Below are 15,423 nucleotides of genomic sequence, written 5' to 3' on the forward strand. Positions count from 1 at the left end.
TATTTTATATATTGTATTTACTAGTATCCACTACAACAGAAGGACTTCATGGCCCAATGGATAAGGCGCTGGTCTACGAAACCAGAGATTCTGGGTTCGATACCCAGTGAAGTCGTATTCGCTTTTTAAATATTGGAGACAGCTTAACAACGTTCCCGAACAGGGGTTAATAATAGATACTTGATAGTAACGAAGTCGAGAGTAGTAGGCATCGGATTCAGATGCGTCTTTTGGGTCATGAGCAAATATGCCACTGCCATTCATCTCTTTTAACTTGTAACCTGAGCAATTCTTTCTGTGTTTGGAGGCGTTTGTGAGTGGTGAGGAGGAGGAGGAGGTGGAGGAGGTGTTTCCGACCAGGAAAGCAGATCGGCGTTGGAAGTGTTTGGCTTTCTCACTGGCGTCCTTCTCTCCATCTTTCCAAGTGAAAGACTTGTTTACTTTGAATTCTATAATTTATTTACTTTTTATTCTAAAATTCACATTTTTTAAAAAAAGTATTATTAAATGAAAGAACTAAAAGATAAAAGTAGTAATTCCAACAAAGACAAGATGGAAACAAACTGTACAATATGTTTATGTCTAACAATGTATAATCATCTTTTTGTTTCTTCAAAGCTAAAAGTGGATTGAATGTGTTGAAACCAACTTCTATGCTCTTATGAAAGACTACTGAATGTGTTGAAAAATACTTTTTAATTGTTGAAAGCTCGGACCATCGCCTAGTTATTAATATAAGTTAGATTTGGTTACTTTTAATTGTTATTAAAAATATTATAAAGTAGAGACTAGCAAGAAAATTTGAAAAAAAAACACACGTTAGCCCCACCCCCAAAAGATAACAAAGTAGTAAGTAAGTTTGATTAATTACATAAAACCAGTAAATAAACCATATGAAAACTGCAACACCCTCCTCGCCGCTTCTTCGCCAAGCTTATCCTTCTTCTTCATCAGATATGTCTTCAAAACTTTAGAATAAAACCAAAGTCAGGGTAAATAGAAAAAAAAAGCAAAGCTATGTAAATTAGTTGGAACTCAAAAAGGAAAAGAAATGTAAACTTGCCAGTAGGTCAAAAGGTGGTCGAGTTTGAGGCCGTACTTTTCCCTTATATGGGTAAGCAAATTTCGAGCCGCCAGAATGTCCAACTCCTGCAGTGGAAGGAAGTCAGTGTTAGAGGAGATGATGTAAATTAAAAAAATAAAAATAATCAACTTTGAGATGAGATATATAGGATTAAGACATGCCTTATTCTGATTTTTCAGATCAACAGGGTCGGGGTTCTCCCCGTACTTGAACGATAAACGGATAAAGAAATCTCGAGCCGCCCTAAGGTCCCACTCCTGCAGTGGAAGTCAGTCGGTGTTAGAGATTACAAATATCAACTTTGAGTTGAGATATAAAGATTAAAACATGCCTGTGATCGACCAAGGTGCAAGTTAGCAAGGTTCAGCCAGTCCACACTATCATCACAAGAGTGGTTCCACTCCTACTTGACAAACAAACATATAAGACGATGGCAAAAATGTTTTGTATTGAGAAAAAACAGTAGAGAGAAAGAGAGGCTTACAGAATATGCATGTCCTTTTTGAGATGGGTGGGTAAATCTTCAAAGGTTTGGGATTTAAAAAAGCATAATGAGCAAAATACAAAATTCCTTTCATAACAATCTTCCTTAAGATCAAGGCTTGTTATTGTCTTTTGTTCATCTGTGGAAAGTAATTCAGAAACAATTTAATTTTGGGGGTTATATAAAAAAAAACGGAGAGAGGGGACACACTTATTACCAGACACTAAGTCTTGCCAATACCACTGTTTAGAAAAGGAACGTGGCAAGGGTTTGGCAATGCCGTCACATTGAGGATATGCAAGAAGAATTGTGAATCCCTCATCTTCAAGGTCTGAAAGTGTAGAAGCTAACCATCCCACTCCCAGTCGCTCATGACTGTCTATGATCATCATAGTAGCCGGAGGACGAGTTCTTTGGGACCAAATTAACAGTTGCGTTTGATATTCTGCCAAGGAAACCAAACCCTCAATCTAAAGAAAACCCTAATCCATTAAAAAATATAATACACAAAAGAAACAAAAGAAGAAGACTAACTGGTGCCATGCATAAGAGAGATTTTTCCAGTAGAATAGAGCTTCCTCGTGACGTCTTTCTTTTTTTATCAGGTTGTTGCCAAAGGCGGTGATGGAGATCTGATCATAGCGGCGGACGTGGCCTGCACTTTCCAACGCCTTTTGTATTGTCGTACCCATCACACTAGGATCAACACCATCCGGAATCGGGCACATGCTGATATTCCATATCACCCATGCTTCCTCCTTCCTTTGCTGTTGCCTCTCCATGTTCTCGTATTTGTTCAATGAGAGATAGGATAAGGTCTAGGGATATTTATATATCTCTTATATATAATATATATAACTGTTGATTGATTGATTGGTTTTTATATATGGGCCTATATATAAGCGTGTGGCCACCGACCGATATCAATTTTAAGTAAAAAATATTATTATCTCTTAAGAAGAAGCTTTTTTTTTTTTTCCATCAAATTTTTATTTATTAAAAGATACGGGCCAAGCCCAATGGCCGAAGCCCAAGAACAAAGGCCCACAATACTAAACGGGCAACCAACCAAAACAAGTAAAACCGTAAGCCCACAAGGCTACACCGGCCCACGAACTTGACCCCGGTACCGACCGAAGGCCCAAGAGAGAAAGACTGATGTCGGCCGCCTTCACGCGATCCGCACCATCGTCACCATCTCAACAACCACCGAAGAATCACCGATCGATTCACCACGCTTCACCGGAGCCCATAGACTCCTCAACATCTTTACCACGAACGCCAAACCTCCCAGGACCGCCTAATCTCGGAGAGGATCAATCGTGAACGAGATCTCATCCGCCAGAGTTCAATACGAGGACCAAGAAGGAGGTTTCGCTCAAGCAACAACCTTTACTCCGGATAGCTTCCATCGTCCTCCAACGAGAAACTCATCCAACAAACCGGAACCCAACTTGATTAACCAGTGAAAAAAACAAAAAACTACAGAAAGTAAACCCTAGAAGGGAAGAAAGAAGCAGAAGCCGGCAGCCATGGATCTGTAGGAGCCTCCACGCTCCGGTAACTTAACCGGCGCCACAGAGCTAAAGGAGCCTCCACAACCCGGGAGCTTTATCGGCGATGCAAGAGCTATGTAAGCCTCTACATCCCGGATCAAAACGCCGCTGACTATCTTATCTCCTCTCTCCTCGCCGCGAATCCAGAAGAAGAAGATTTGCAGAGAACCGATCTTCTCAGTACAAAGCCCTAACCCAGATCGGCGCGCATGTCGGAGAGAGGCGACAGATCGGAATAAACTCACTAAGACTTGAACGGAATAACAAGGGAGAAAGCCATCGGCGCCGGTACGCGCGCGGACGCGCCACCGGACGCCGTGACTGTCTTGTGGTTTAAGATATACTACTATTAAGAAGAAGCTTTTAAAAAGCATTTATATTTACAATTTTCTGTGAAGCTACGTTATATATGTATATAGTTTTTATATTTTCCTTTTTTTATTTATATTGTTTTAGGAAGATTTAGAAAATCAATCAAAGTTCGCTTATATATAAAAAAACTTATATGTCAGCATTGGTCGTGTTAGTCATCTTCTAATAAATAATGTGTTGTTACTTTGTTTAGAACACATCTGTTCACTTTATTAAATGATACTCCCTCTATTTTTTTATTGTAAGTAGTTTTAGATAAATGCACAAATATTAAAAAAATTATTAATTTTTTTAAAAGTAGCATTTGATATATAAATTAGGTATAGTTAAACCAATCATAAATAAGTATATATTATTTGATTGGTAACACTATATCCAATAAAAGTAAAAATTACTTAATATTATGAAAGCTAATATTATGAAAGCTGCTTATATTTTGAAACAAACAAATTTTGCTTAAACTACTTAAAAAAAACAAAAAAACAGAGGGAGTAGTAGAAACTAAAGGATGAAAAGTAAATACCAACAAAAGAAAATATCATCAATCTCCATGGAAATGGAAAACACACTGTACATTTTTGATGCCCTATCAATGTATAATTCACTTTCATCTTCTTTTTTCTTACATTGTTTCTTCAAAAGATAAAAAACAATCAATCCTCCATGTGAGAGATTCTCCAATTCAATTCTACCTACACTGTCGAAAGCAGAGTAACTACATACCCACCCATATAGAGGACTTTGTGCTAAAGATATTACTTGCATTTGCATATGGTCTTATGGCTTTTTTTCTTTAGCTTTGCTATTATTATTAAAACTAGTGTATATAGAACCTTCTCTTAAGTGTCTTGCTGAGTTCTTACTCTGTCGCCTGTTCGATAGAACGTAGCTCCCAGTTTCCTTCTCCATCAATCAGCCTTAGCTCCAATGAGTGGAACGGTATCAATGCCGGACGCTGAGGTTTTTGAGATTTTTGGTAAGAACTCTTATTTGATGTTCATAATAATGAATGAATGAATGCGAAAAACAAAAAGCTTACCTGTGACGAGGTTATGAAAGTAACTCCCATGTCTTTCGCAACCCTGTAGAGCTGTTCCTCAACATCAACACTCGTCGCGCTGCAAATCCAAAAGAGTATTAAACAAAAAGGGGAAAGAAGATTGCAAAACTACAGGGGGAGAAAGACTCGATCATTTTACTTGGTGCATTCATCTAGGATTCCAAACTTGGGTCTGTGAAAGAATAAACGTGCCTACAATACACACAAAGAATTAATACACCAGAAACAAGTCAGATTATTCATACAACTATATAAGAGATTTAATTTACCATGCCAAGCCTCTGTTGCTCTCCAAGAGATAATATGTCTTCCCAGTTGGTTGTAGCATCCCAACCACTTTCATCTCTTTCCAAAAGATATACTAACCGAACATTCTCCAGGATGGTTTTCAGATGAACGTCCAGAACGCTTCCAGCCTCAGTTGAGCTTTCTCCTGTTACTCACAAACAATAAAAAATTATATGAGGGAAGATCATGGTGGTAAGAGATAAGTTTCTCTATAGATTACCATACAACTTAGCGGCTCTTTTCTCTGCTTCGTCTTTAGATAGAGGGTATATAATCTGATCTCTCAGCGTCCCTAAGCATGTATATGGTCGCTGCGGAACAAAAAAGATGCCATTCCCTGACCCAAGTTCTTTGATATCCAATGATGGTTTGGCAAGTCTTCCACATACAGTGGGCCATATATCTCTAAGCACTCTAAATACTGAAGTCTTTCCACTACCATTTGGTCCTGAAAATATTTTTTGCTAGCGTTAGCTCTACACTACGTTCATGCAAAAATTTCAGTGACGAAGATTTTATTAAGTCACCAACCTGTGACGAGCAGGCTTTTCCCTGCAACTATTTCGCATGATAACTGGCTAGCCATCAATTTCTGCGCAGGGGTAATGATATCCACCTCTGAAAAGGATATTCGATCTTGAGAATCCAAGCGTCTTGTGCGATTTTCTGAGTTAACACCTGAATATAGACGAATATGATCAACCCAAAAGTAAATACATTCTCTATAACACATGTCTAAGCCCAATAATTCCCAAGCATATGAGACCTTATAGCGTGAGCGTACCTGACTGAGAAGCATCCAAAAACTCATCGAGCTCGAAAATTCTGTTAATACCACCAGAGAGCTCAAGGAACTTCTTGTGTAGTTCAAGAATATCACCAAACGCCATAAAGCTTTGAGAGACGACAGAAGCTAGATACCGCAATGCATGTGCCAATTCACCTGGTATATCAAGACATCATGCAAGAAAGCGTTATATAAAGAGAAATTATACACTTATTTGGCCTACGTTGAAAAGTGTGACAAATCTTCACCTTGAGTGGAGACAAGTGCTCTATCTCCCTTGTGTTCTAAAGCATACAACAAACTCAATCCCCAAGTCACATTATTGGGAAGTTGCTTTGTCACGAAATCATCAAGTATGCCATACAACCATTTCTTCTTCAAGAGCATGAAAGAATGGTCCAATAGTGCCCTGAACTTTGTGTCAACCATCTGCTCCATGAAAAAACAAAAGATAGGTCAATAGCTAGCCCAAAATCCAACAGTTATAGCAAAGGAACTGAAGACACTTACAGCTTTTTCTCGAGCTCCGCCTCCAAAGAATGCAATGGATTCAGCATGAGTGTTCAGTCTCTCGTGCATAAACCTAAATAAGCAGGAAGAAGTTGGTCCAGATACTCTTTATAACGCAATCATCTGAAAAATTGGAGAAACGTAAAAAAGAGTTACCTAAACTTCCCTTCAAGCTGCTGTTCTTCACCGGCTAGATCACCAAAATCGGGAGCAACATGTCTCAAGAAACCCAGACCAAGTAACATATATGTGTAAAGTATGGCAACTCCCCTTTGACCAGTCAATAGCTTCATCCTCCAGGTGAACCTACAAAAACAAAATTTGAAAACTCATACCAAGAAACCATGAAACATCAGGAAAACAATCTAGCAAAATGTACTTACCACAGAATGTCAACCGATGGCTTAACCATTCCAGTAAGAAGTCCAGACAAGTCAGTGGTTAACTTTTCCAGGTCACGAGTGAGTCTCTGGTCCGCATCAATACTATTGCCTGACATGTGGAAAACCTGCATGGATATCAATCCAATGTGAAATCTTTAGTGTCTCTAAATTTGCGATATTAGCTTACAAGGAAAAGAACAAACAACCAGCCTCTATGAAGCATAATACCAACCACAACTGAATATATATTTTAAATCCGTGCGGATCAACATACTTCTTACATAAGTGTAAATAACACATCATGCTTTATTTTAGTAGCTCAAGTTGCACAGAATAACTCAAGGTCATAGTCATAATTCACAATGCATAAATAGGGCATGCTAGCATAGTATCTTTAAGCATCATAAAATCTGAATTGACCTTGTAAAACGCATTATTTCTCAAGTAATTCCGTAGCAGATGTTGAGTCAAACGAATCCTCCACCCTAATGCTAGCCTTTGCGTTAGATGCCTGGAAAAAATGTTTGAAACCACATCAGCAAATGTAACTAACAATCTAACAAAAACTCCATAAAATAAAGGACACAACGAAGTTTTAAACTTGCATAAAAAGGAAATATTACTTTAATGAAGGAGCAATGATAGCAGATGCACTACTTTGGATAACACTCAAACCAATCAAACGAACAAAGGCTGCTTTATCTTGCTCCAAGACATACTTCACAGTGGTTCCTGCGAAAATCACATGTGGTTGTAAGAAAAGGAGCCCTATCAATAACAATCAGGTCACATAACAGAGTATACCATTCAAAGAGGCTATTCGGTCAGAGATTAATGTTCTTGAGACGACAAGGCAAGCAACCAAAAGTAGTTGTCCTCCTTGCTTGTCCAAGAGAGTGGGTATCTGAAACATAACAGTGAAATGGTCAGCTACTTTTAGCATTAATGTGGTACGAATAAGTTTAGCCAAATGGAACAGATAGTTCGCCTTCCAAGGAAGCTAAAGAGGAAATGCATATGTATTTATTACTGAGTTACAAAAAATTGGTACAAGTGTTTTCAACAAAATTCACACTAATAACTCAAGCTCACCAATGTGTGTAACATTGCAGCAATTCTTAATGGCAACGCCCTTGGGGATGTCTTAGGTTGAGGAAAACGAGGCAACACAACACTTTTATCTACAACTGGTGATTTTGTAATTAACTGTGTCAAGTACGCCTGACCCTTTGAATTAGTAGTGGCAGATTCCTACAGCACCAAGTAACAAGGTTATAACCACCACAAAGCACCCCTCAACGAAAGTAAAAGAATAATAATCATAAGCTGTTGGAGACCTTTCTAGCTGCAGCAAACGCTCGTTGAACAACCATCGCATCATTTTGACGATCTGTATCGGAAATTTTCGCTGAATCAACTCCAGCGTCCGTCAGAAGTGCAGAGTCGTCCCTGAAGTTTAGTCCTTTTAAATAAGTAAATGCAAAAGAAAACTTTGGTAACCCTCACAAAGATGGTTAAGAAACAAATCCAACCTCTTGTAGTGAACACTCCATCCCCCTTCTCCATCTAATGACAGAACAACATCATGGAATGCAACAAGGGCTGGACGATGGGAGATTGTTATGCAAGAAGTTCCCATAGCTCGAACCTTTGCAGCAAAACGTTCTTCCATATCCGTTGTCACAGCACTTGTGCATTCATCAAGAATTGCAAATTTAGGTTTGTGGTAGAACAGTCTGGCCATTCCCAATCTCTGTTGTTCTCCCAGAGATAATTCATCACCCCAATTAACCTCTTTGTCAGGTTGATAGCGATCTAATAAATATTCTAGGTCAACCTACAAAATCAGAAGTCCACAAAAATAAGCAAAAGAAAGTCAAACCACACAATCCATCCTACTATTAACAGGTCACGAAGTAAATAGGATACCAACATTTTCCAATAGCTCCACCATTCCAGTCTCAGTGAGCGGTACAGTCTCCTGATCAGAAGTAAGAGGATATATTAACTGGTCACGAAGTGTTCCAACTGCCATATAGGGCCGTTGAGGCACGTAGAAGATCTCCTTGTTAAGATCAGAACCAACTCCAGGCTTCACAATGTGCCCAGACACCAGGGGCCATAGACCTCCTAATACTCGGAAAAGGGAACTCTTGCCACTTCCATTAGGACCTACGATTCATATTGTTTAATCAATAATGAAAAGAGAGAATAATGATAACATCAGGCAGGCTAAAGTAGCACCATAGGCTATTCTATCAATAATTCTTGCTATGAAAAGGAAATTTGTTAGTTATAAAATGTCACTCCCTAGAAGTAAAGCGGTCACCTGTAATCAGAAGATTAGATCCTTGCTCAACTCGAAGTGTGAGATCCTCCACTAAAACATTTCCCGTTGGAGTAACAACCTGAAGTGCATTAAGTAACATTAAGAACACAGCCTTTTGGAGAAGGATTACAAGAACATGAATCTGTGTTCCAACTACCTTGACACCCGAAAACTCAACATAGTTTGCTTCAGTAAGGTAATTTCTGCTTCTATTTCTCTGTAAAGATGTTCTATCATCACCACTGAGTTCTCTCGAGACAGCCATCAACTCATGAATCCGGTCGGCATAACCACTGTTGGAAGAAAAAACATTTCCAAAATTAGAAAGCATAGCCACCACAACTGATGGGTGTAACTTATTACCTCATATGAACTCATAACGTATTACCTGAGTCGGCTGAGCCGCCTGGAACTTATAGAAAGTGTTCCTAAAGCCTGAAAGAGAGAAATAATGACACTGGTGTGATATCTTATATTGCTTAGCATCTCGGCTCTCCCTAAGGTCGAGTCATCAGGTCTTAGATGCCCAGAGAAGAATGGTTCGATAATCAGAATAACAGCAACTGTGGCACCAAGATACTTGAGCAGAAAATCTTGGATCATGCCAAACCACCAGTGATCATGAAGGACGTCACTCATATGACTAACAAGATTCTTGAACTTTTGTTGTATATGAGATTCCTCCCTGGTTTCCCCACCATAAAATGCTATGCTTTCCGAATGAGTCCTTAAGCGTGAATGAAGTTGTCGGTACTCCCCTTCCAACTGCTGCTCTTTGGACATCAATTTGCCAAAAGAAGGAGAAAAGGTCCTTATCGCAGTACCGGCTCCCAGTACATATGCCTGGACAACACTTGTTCAAGTTAGTTCATAAAGACCAGATAGAAAATTGTACTGCGAACGGATGTTAGACAAAACATTAAACAGAAGATTAAACAGAAATCACCAGTATCCAGAAGATGTATTTTGGACTAGCATATGAACAAAGGCGCCACGCATACAAAATCCCATCAGTAACTGCCGTCAAATCATCCTGTATAAGTTCGCTCAACTCTGAAGAGAATCTTGGTACATCGCTGGCAATTCGCTGCTCCGGGTGCGTAATCCGACCATCCACATGTGATATTTTGTAGTATACCATATTCTGAAACAATCATAAAGTTTGTATCCAGCAGTGTGAAGTATACTCGATATGGTCACTTGTCAAAAACATATAATACCATGAAGAAATGGTAAATAATTGAATTGCCTCCAATTCAAAAAGACACAGAAGGTGGTTGTTACCTCAAAGTAATGTGAATGGATAAGTTGCGTCAATATCTTTCTGAAACGCAAACTCAAGGCCCCAGTTATGTACTTAGATGTAGCGTGAGTCGTGGATAGCATGAAGCACAACATAATATTCTCGGAGATAAGACGTAGAAAGAGTGGCGCGCGCCTTAAGAAAGCGGCACGGAATAGGAAACCTTGAACTTTAGCCAATCTATTGCTCAAAGCAGTTCTGAAAACCTGTGATTTGTAAAAGTATAAAAGAAGAGAAAAATAATCATATACATTTGCCAGATCTTGGGGAATAACATGAAACAAAAGCATACCACAGTGGCGACTAGTGCGAGAAGATCCCTGGCACCCATTTTTCCCATCTGAGACAAGAGAATAGCAGTGAGAACCTGAAGAGACTTCAGTCCTCCTCCTTTCTTCTTTGCATTCTTATTGTTTCCTGTCCGCTTTCCCAATGCTCCATCATCATCACCACCACGGAGCCTAGAGGAGCTGATCCTTGATTTTAAGTAAACAGCAGCTCCACCGGCAGCCACGATACCAGCAGCAAGCAGTATAGATTTCCTATAGAATTTAACAGAGGACAAAATAATAACGAACACAAAACAAAACAAAACAAAACAAAAAAAAAAAAAGATATCGCAATCCCCCAAGAAGAGATAAAAAAGGATACAAAAGAAGAAGCAAAGCAAAGCAATAGTAATAGTTACCGTCTTGAAGCTACAAGACCCCGACCCCGCTCAGTTAACTGCAGTAGCTGGAGAGAAGGCATGGGTGAAAATTAATTCTCCAAAACACCTGAAACACTGATACCAAAACTCCAAATTAGGTTAAAGAAACAATCCCAAATCATGACATATGTAAAAGCAAATAAAACTTCAGAATCATCAAATCTAATTTTCTCATGGAAGCGAGAAACTCTATACAGAGATGATTTCAAAAAAAAAAAAAGGATTCATTTACTTTTGCTAGTCAACAACAGCTAACGATCGTGGGACCAATTAGCAAATCGATGAGAAATAATACCTCAGCATGAGAGATTCAACCGACGAAAGTAACACAATATTGAATCGAAATCGCTCTTCTTCTTCTTCGTAAGTTTTGCAGTAATCGTAACAGCAACTACTAGCTCGCCCGCCTTCTCGAAAGGAAGATTTTAACCGCAACTGATCGAGAGGAAAAAGAGAGAGCGAGCCGGAACTTGGGAAGATGAGAAGATGATGACGCCTCTATTCACACGTGTGACTCACTCGTGCCCCCTTTTTTTTTTTTTTGCTTTATTTTTTTCCCTCTTTTATTGATTTCTTTGCTTATTCTGCAAAAATATTTTTACTGTGGTGAACCTAAAATAATGACCATTTCCTTTCACATTTAAATTAAAAGCCCCATGGCTTTTTTTTTAAATTGATCCAACATTTGCATCTGATTAAGAAAGTCCATGTGATTATTATTAAGGTAACTGAAAAAGACAAACAATAAAATATGAATTTTAAATTTATTTAAGCATATTTTATTAATATAACTGAAAAGACAAGTAATAAATTAGACAGTTTTATTCGTTTTAGGATATTTCATAAATGCAACTGAAAAAGACAAGCAAAAAATAGGGAGTTTAATTAATGAAGTAAGAACATTTTCAAATAGGTACTTCTCTTTTAATAATATAGATATAACTTAAAATTATTTCATCTTATCAATTAGTTTTTGGTTGACTTAATCGTATATTTTTCTTTCTATTTTGCAGACCAATTTATTTTATTTTGTTCAAAGAAATTGATGGACACATGATAAATTATAATTTGTTAACTAGATTTTGATCCGCGCAAATAATTTTTCCGTTGCAAATTTTATACAAATGTGTAAAATATTTGTAATATCATATTATATATTATTCAACTTTTATTAAAGATTTGGAAACCATATGAAATTTTAAGTTTAAAAGCGTTGTTCATGTTTTTCAAACGGTGACAATAAAAAGATTTTTTGAATAAATTTTATAATCATGTGGAAATATAATTTATGTATTGAACAATTACACTTTAATATTTTAAACCCAAATCTATTGTAGAAAATGTATGCCAAATAATCTATACTATTATTTATGAAGTGATTTTGCTGATTTGTCACATTTCCATGAATTTAGCTAATTTTGCTTATTTGTCATATTATTATTAGTCTTTAGCTTAAATATTTAATTTATTAATTTAAATAATATAAATATTTCGAAATTTTTAATCAATTTATTAATTTAAATAGTATACTATTTCGAAATTTCTAATTGGAATTATAATTATTTTAACTTCTACAAGTTTCTTATTAGTTTTTAGCTTAAATCATTAATTTATTCATTTAAATAATATAAGTATCTCGAAATTTTTAATTGGAACTAAAATTATAATTGCTTTAACTTTCACAAGTGAAGACCAATTATTGTTTTCATGTGATGTAAAATGTTTTAAATTTTATAGTTTCATTTTTCTCATTCATTACATCGGTTATAGTTTTTTTTTCATCTTCCAGGTATAGTGTTTTCTGATTGTCTCAATTGCTTGTGTTATCTTCGTGATATCACTTTCATTCTGATATGAACGTTCTCTTTTCAGTGGTTCAATCATTTTGTGCAGATCTAACAATATTTTTTTTGTCAAACAATATTATTGGTGGAGTTGTTTGCAATAAAGGCTATATGAACAACATCAAAGCTTAATTCTCTTTTTAGCTTTAGATCTTTTTTTTTGGTTCTTGACATCTATATTTATGCACTTTTGATATTTGTTTTCTGTTTAGTTGGACTTTTATGTTTTTATTTCTTTCGTTGAATTTAAAAGACTAGGAAGCAAATCGGTTTTGTTACATGCAGTTTGGAATTATGAATTAGTTATTATAAATTATTTAATGGCAGTTATTTCACTTATGTGTTTTATTACTGTTTAATTTATAAAAAAAATTTATGGTTTGATAATAAGTTTAGAGAGTTGCTTATGTAATCATGTTATGAACATGTGCTTAATGGTTTAATCTCTAAAACGGCTAAAGTATATATATATTTTAATGAATAATTAGATTTATCATTATATAATTAACTATAATAATAATAAAACTATCATTATCTATTTTTTTGTTTATTAAATGTAAACTTATGAAATATTTCGATAACTCAATGTATATATTTATCAAGTAAACCAATGAAATATTATCCTTATCTCAATTTGTTTTTTTTTTAAGTTTTCTTCTAAATTATCATCAAACTTTATTTTTATTTATTTTATTTTTACTTGGATTTGTGTGTTTCAATGTTTTTCGGTAATTTAATACATTTTTTTGGTTCAAAAATACAAAGTAGACTAAGAGAGACCAAAAGTTCACATTCTTCGTTGTCCAAAAAAGAAGTTCACATTCTTATTTTACTTTATTGTGTGTAATATTTGATATGTAATATGCTCTCATGGTTTCATATTTTTATAGCTTTCCTATGTACTAAGAAGACGTAGACCGGGATAAAAATCAAAGAAAACTAAAATGATTAAGAATATAAGAATAAGTTATTGTCATGTTTAAATCATAAGAAATATATTAATAACTATTAGTAAAACGATTATGCTCGCATGTGCGGGTAAAACACCTAGTTTAAATTATATTGGACTGAAAATGGAGTTTAAACCGCATGTTTATTTTCTAAAAAAATTATATTAAGATTTGTTGTTTTAACAAATTTTGTAATTTATTTATTTATGAGATATATAGGTTCCTTCGAGAAATATATTTTGGAATTTTATGATTCTAGTTTTATCTGACCCAATAACTAAGGTGAAAATGAGCCCGAGCATAATTAATTGAAAATGTAATCAAAATCTTTATAGACCTGGTTAGCTTTTAAAAAAAATACATTGGTAAAAGCTTTTTACGGAAGAAAAAATTACATTTAGACATACCTTTTTACTTTCTTTTTACACTCAGACATAATTCTACTATGTAGAGTACTTTGTTTCATAAAAATGTCTTTTCTACCCTCTAACTGAAGCAACTAAAAACACAAGTTAATTATAAATCAATTTATTCTTTTAATAAACCATAATCTGATAATTTGTCTCTTTTTTTTTTCATCTACACTGACGATGAATTTACAGTTGCTGAGGCGGAGATGGAAGCGGTAACAGGGATGGTAGAAAATCATCTTATGGTGGCGGAGATCATGTTACAGAAATGGAACTGACGAAAGTGATAGCACAAGATAGAGATGCGTATGGAGGTGCTGCTCGAGGTGGAGGCAGTCATGGAGGGGGTAGTTTCATGGTGATGGTTCTTACGGACCGGTGAAGAAAGAAGACCCAAAAATGGAAGTAGACCATCAACCAGAGGGTATGGAGGAGGTGGCGATAGAAAAAGTGGCGGTGGAAAAACTTATGGCAAAGGTAAAACTCATGGAAGTGGTTATGGAAATGGCGGTGACGAAGAAGATAGATATGGTATACAACTATACCTGACCACGCTACTCCTGACCACATGTTCTTGGACAGCAACACTTTCCCAAAGTCACACCCCTCCCCCAACCACAAGTTCTCCACCTACACTAACATTAACCACAAATCACCCAATCAAAGTACAAATCCCCATCCACCACCAGACAAGTAGATGTGTATTTGCTTGGATAATATGTGTCTGATTTCTTTTATAAACCTTGTATCTAACGGTTCTAATCCAATCCCACTGTTCAATAAACCTACCTAATTAATGCACTTATTAAATAAATGAGTACAAATTTACATAACAGTACGCACCTGGTCCCTTATAAAGTCAGTAACGCTTCATAAACCACTTTAGCTGTAACGAACTTTTCTACGCCTACCAAAATATAAATATATAACAAGACACTTAAATATTTTTATTAATCTGTTTCTCTTGCCCAATTTACGATTGAGCATTTACCACTTTGGCTATGTAAATACGTTTTACATATATAAAACCATAAATATATAGCCGACTACAACTTAAAATGTTAGTTTATATGTATAAAATGTGGTAGCATATGTATAAAAGTACAAAATATAACACTAATCATGAAAAGCAAATACCAATATATAAAATCGTAAAAATCAAACAGATTATGGGTTTGAATGGTAACCAAGGGAACGAAGAGGAACACTACATTCCTTAAAGTTCCTCAAAAATGTTACCATTCATGAGGAATATTTTTTCCTCTTCATTCCTTCTCATTCCCTTTTTTGTAGAGAATTATAATGTAAATTTGTTTTTTGTTAATTTTGATAAGGAACTCTCATTCCTCATCGT

The 15,423-nt window shown here is 36.0% G+C and overlaps 2 protein-coding genes and 1 non-coding gene across 3 annotated transcripts; 1 reads left to right on the forward strand and 2 right to left on the reverse strand.

Moving 5' to 3' along the window:
* The first annotated feature begins 42 nt into the window (after positions 1 to 42).
* On the forward strand, positions 43 to 115 carry TRNAR-ACG. Its single transcript has one exon. It is a non-coding gene; the product is annotated as a tRNA-Arg (tRNA).
* A 680-nt stretch (positions 116 to 795) lies between these two features.
* Positions 796 to 2,350, reverse strand: LOC106303481. The gene is made up of 6 exons (XM_013739739.1): positions 2,103 to 2,350; positions 1,569 to 1,605; positions 1,416 to 1,487; positions 1,246 to 1,341; positions 1,064 to 1,149; positions 796 to 968 (listed from the first exon to the last, which is right to left on the reverse strand). Exons 1-6 carry the CDS (start codon positions 2,348 to 2,350, stop codon positions 935 to 937), a joined length of 573 nt encoding a protein of 190 aa, XP_013595193.1. The 3' UTR covers positions 796 to 934.
* A 1,739-nt stretch (positions 2,351 to 4,089) lies between these two features.
* On the reverse strand, positions 4,090 to 11,329 carry LOC106306146 (ABC transporter D family member 1-like). Its single transcript, XM_013742634.1, has 26 exons — positions 11,161 to 11,329; positions 10,845 to 10,931; positions 10,449 to 10,698; positions 10,138 to 10,362; positions 9,800 to 9,997; positions 9,242 to 9,696; positions 9,011 to 9,146; positions 8,854 to 8,932; positions 8,458 to 8,696; positions 8,057 to 8,361; positions 7,862 to 7,973; positions 7,617 to 7,775; positions 7,329 to 7,428; positions 7,148 to 7,256; positions 6,945 to 7,035; positions 6,525 to 6,649; positions 6,298 to 6,447; positions 6,142 to 6,214; positions 5,880 to 6,060; positions 5,629 to 5,787; positions 5,376 to 5,522; positions 5,065 to 5,292; positions 4,826 to 4,989; positions 4,696 to 4,748; positions 4,536 to 4,614; positions 4,090 to 4,451 (listed from the first exon to the last, which is right to left on the reverse strand). Exons 2-26 carry the CDS (start codon positions 10,904 to 10,906, stop codon positions 4,356 to 4,358), a joined length of 3,975 nt encoding a protein of 1,324 aa, XP_013598088.1. The 5' UTR covers positions 10,907 to 10,931; positions 11,161 to 11,329; the 3' UTR covers positions 4,090 to 4,355.
* Positions 11,330 to 15,423: the final 4,094 nt, after the last annotated feature.

This window comes from Brassica oleracea, chromosome C7 (genome assembly GCF_000695525.1).
Source record: "Brassica oleracea var. oleracea cultivar TO1000 chromosome C7, BOL, whole genome shotgun sequence".
NCBI classification, from domain to species: Eukaryota; Viridiplantae; Streptophyta; class Magnoliopsida; order Brassicales; family Brassicaceae; genus Brassica; species Brassica oleracea.

Coding starts and splice junctions, on each gene's coding strand:
- LOC106303481 (XM_013739739.1), bottom strand. CDS start 2,350: ATGGAGAGGCAACAGCAAAGGAAGGAGGAAGCATGGGTGATATGGAAT. Junction 1,606..2,102: donor CTCTCTTATGCATGGCACCA/GTTAGTCTTCTT, acceptor AAACCTTTGAAG/ATTTACCCACCCATCTCAAA. Junction 1,342..1,415: donor TGCACCTTGGTCGATCACAG/GCATGTTTTAAT, acceptor CTTCCACTGCAG/GAGTGGGACCTTAGGGCGGC.
- LOC106306146 (XM_013742634.1), bottom strand. CDS start 10,906: ATGCCTTCTCTCCAGCTACTGCAGTTAACTGAGCGGGGTCGGGGTCTT. Junction 8,697..8,853: donor ATCTAATCTTCTGATTACAG/GTGACCGCTTTA, acceptor TATGAATCGTAG/GTCCTAATGGAAGTGGCAAG. Junction 4,452..4,535: donor CTTTCATAACCTCGTCACAG/GTAAGCTTTTTG, acceptor CAAAAACCTCAG/CGTCCGGCATTGATACCGTT.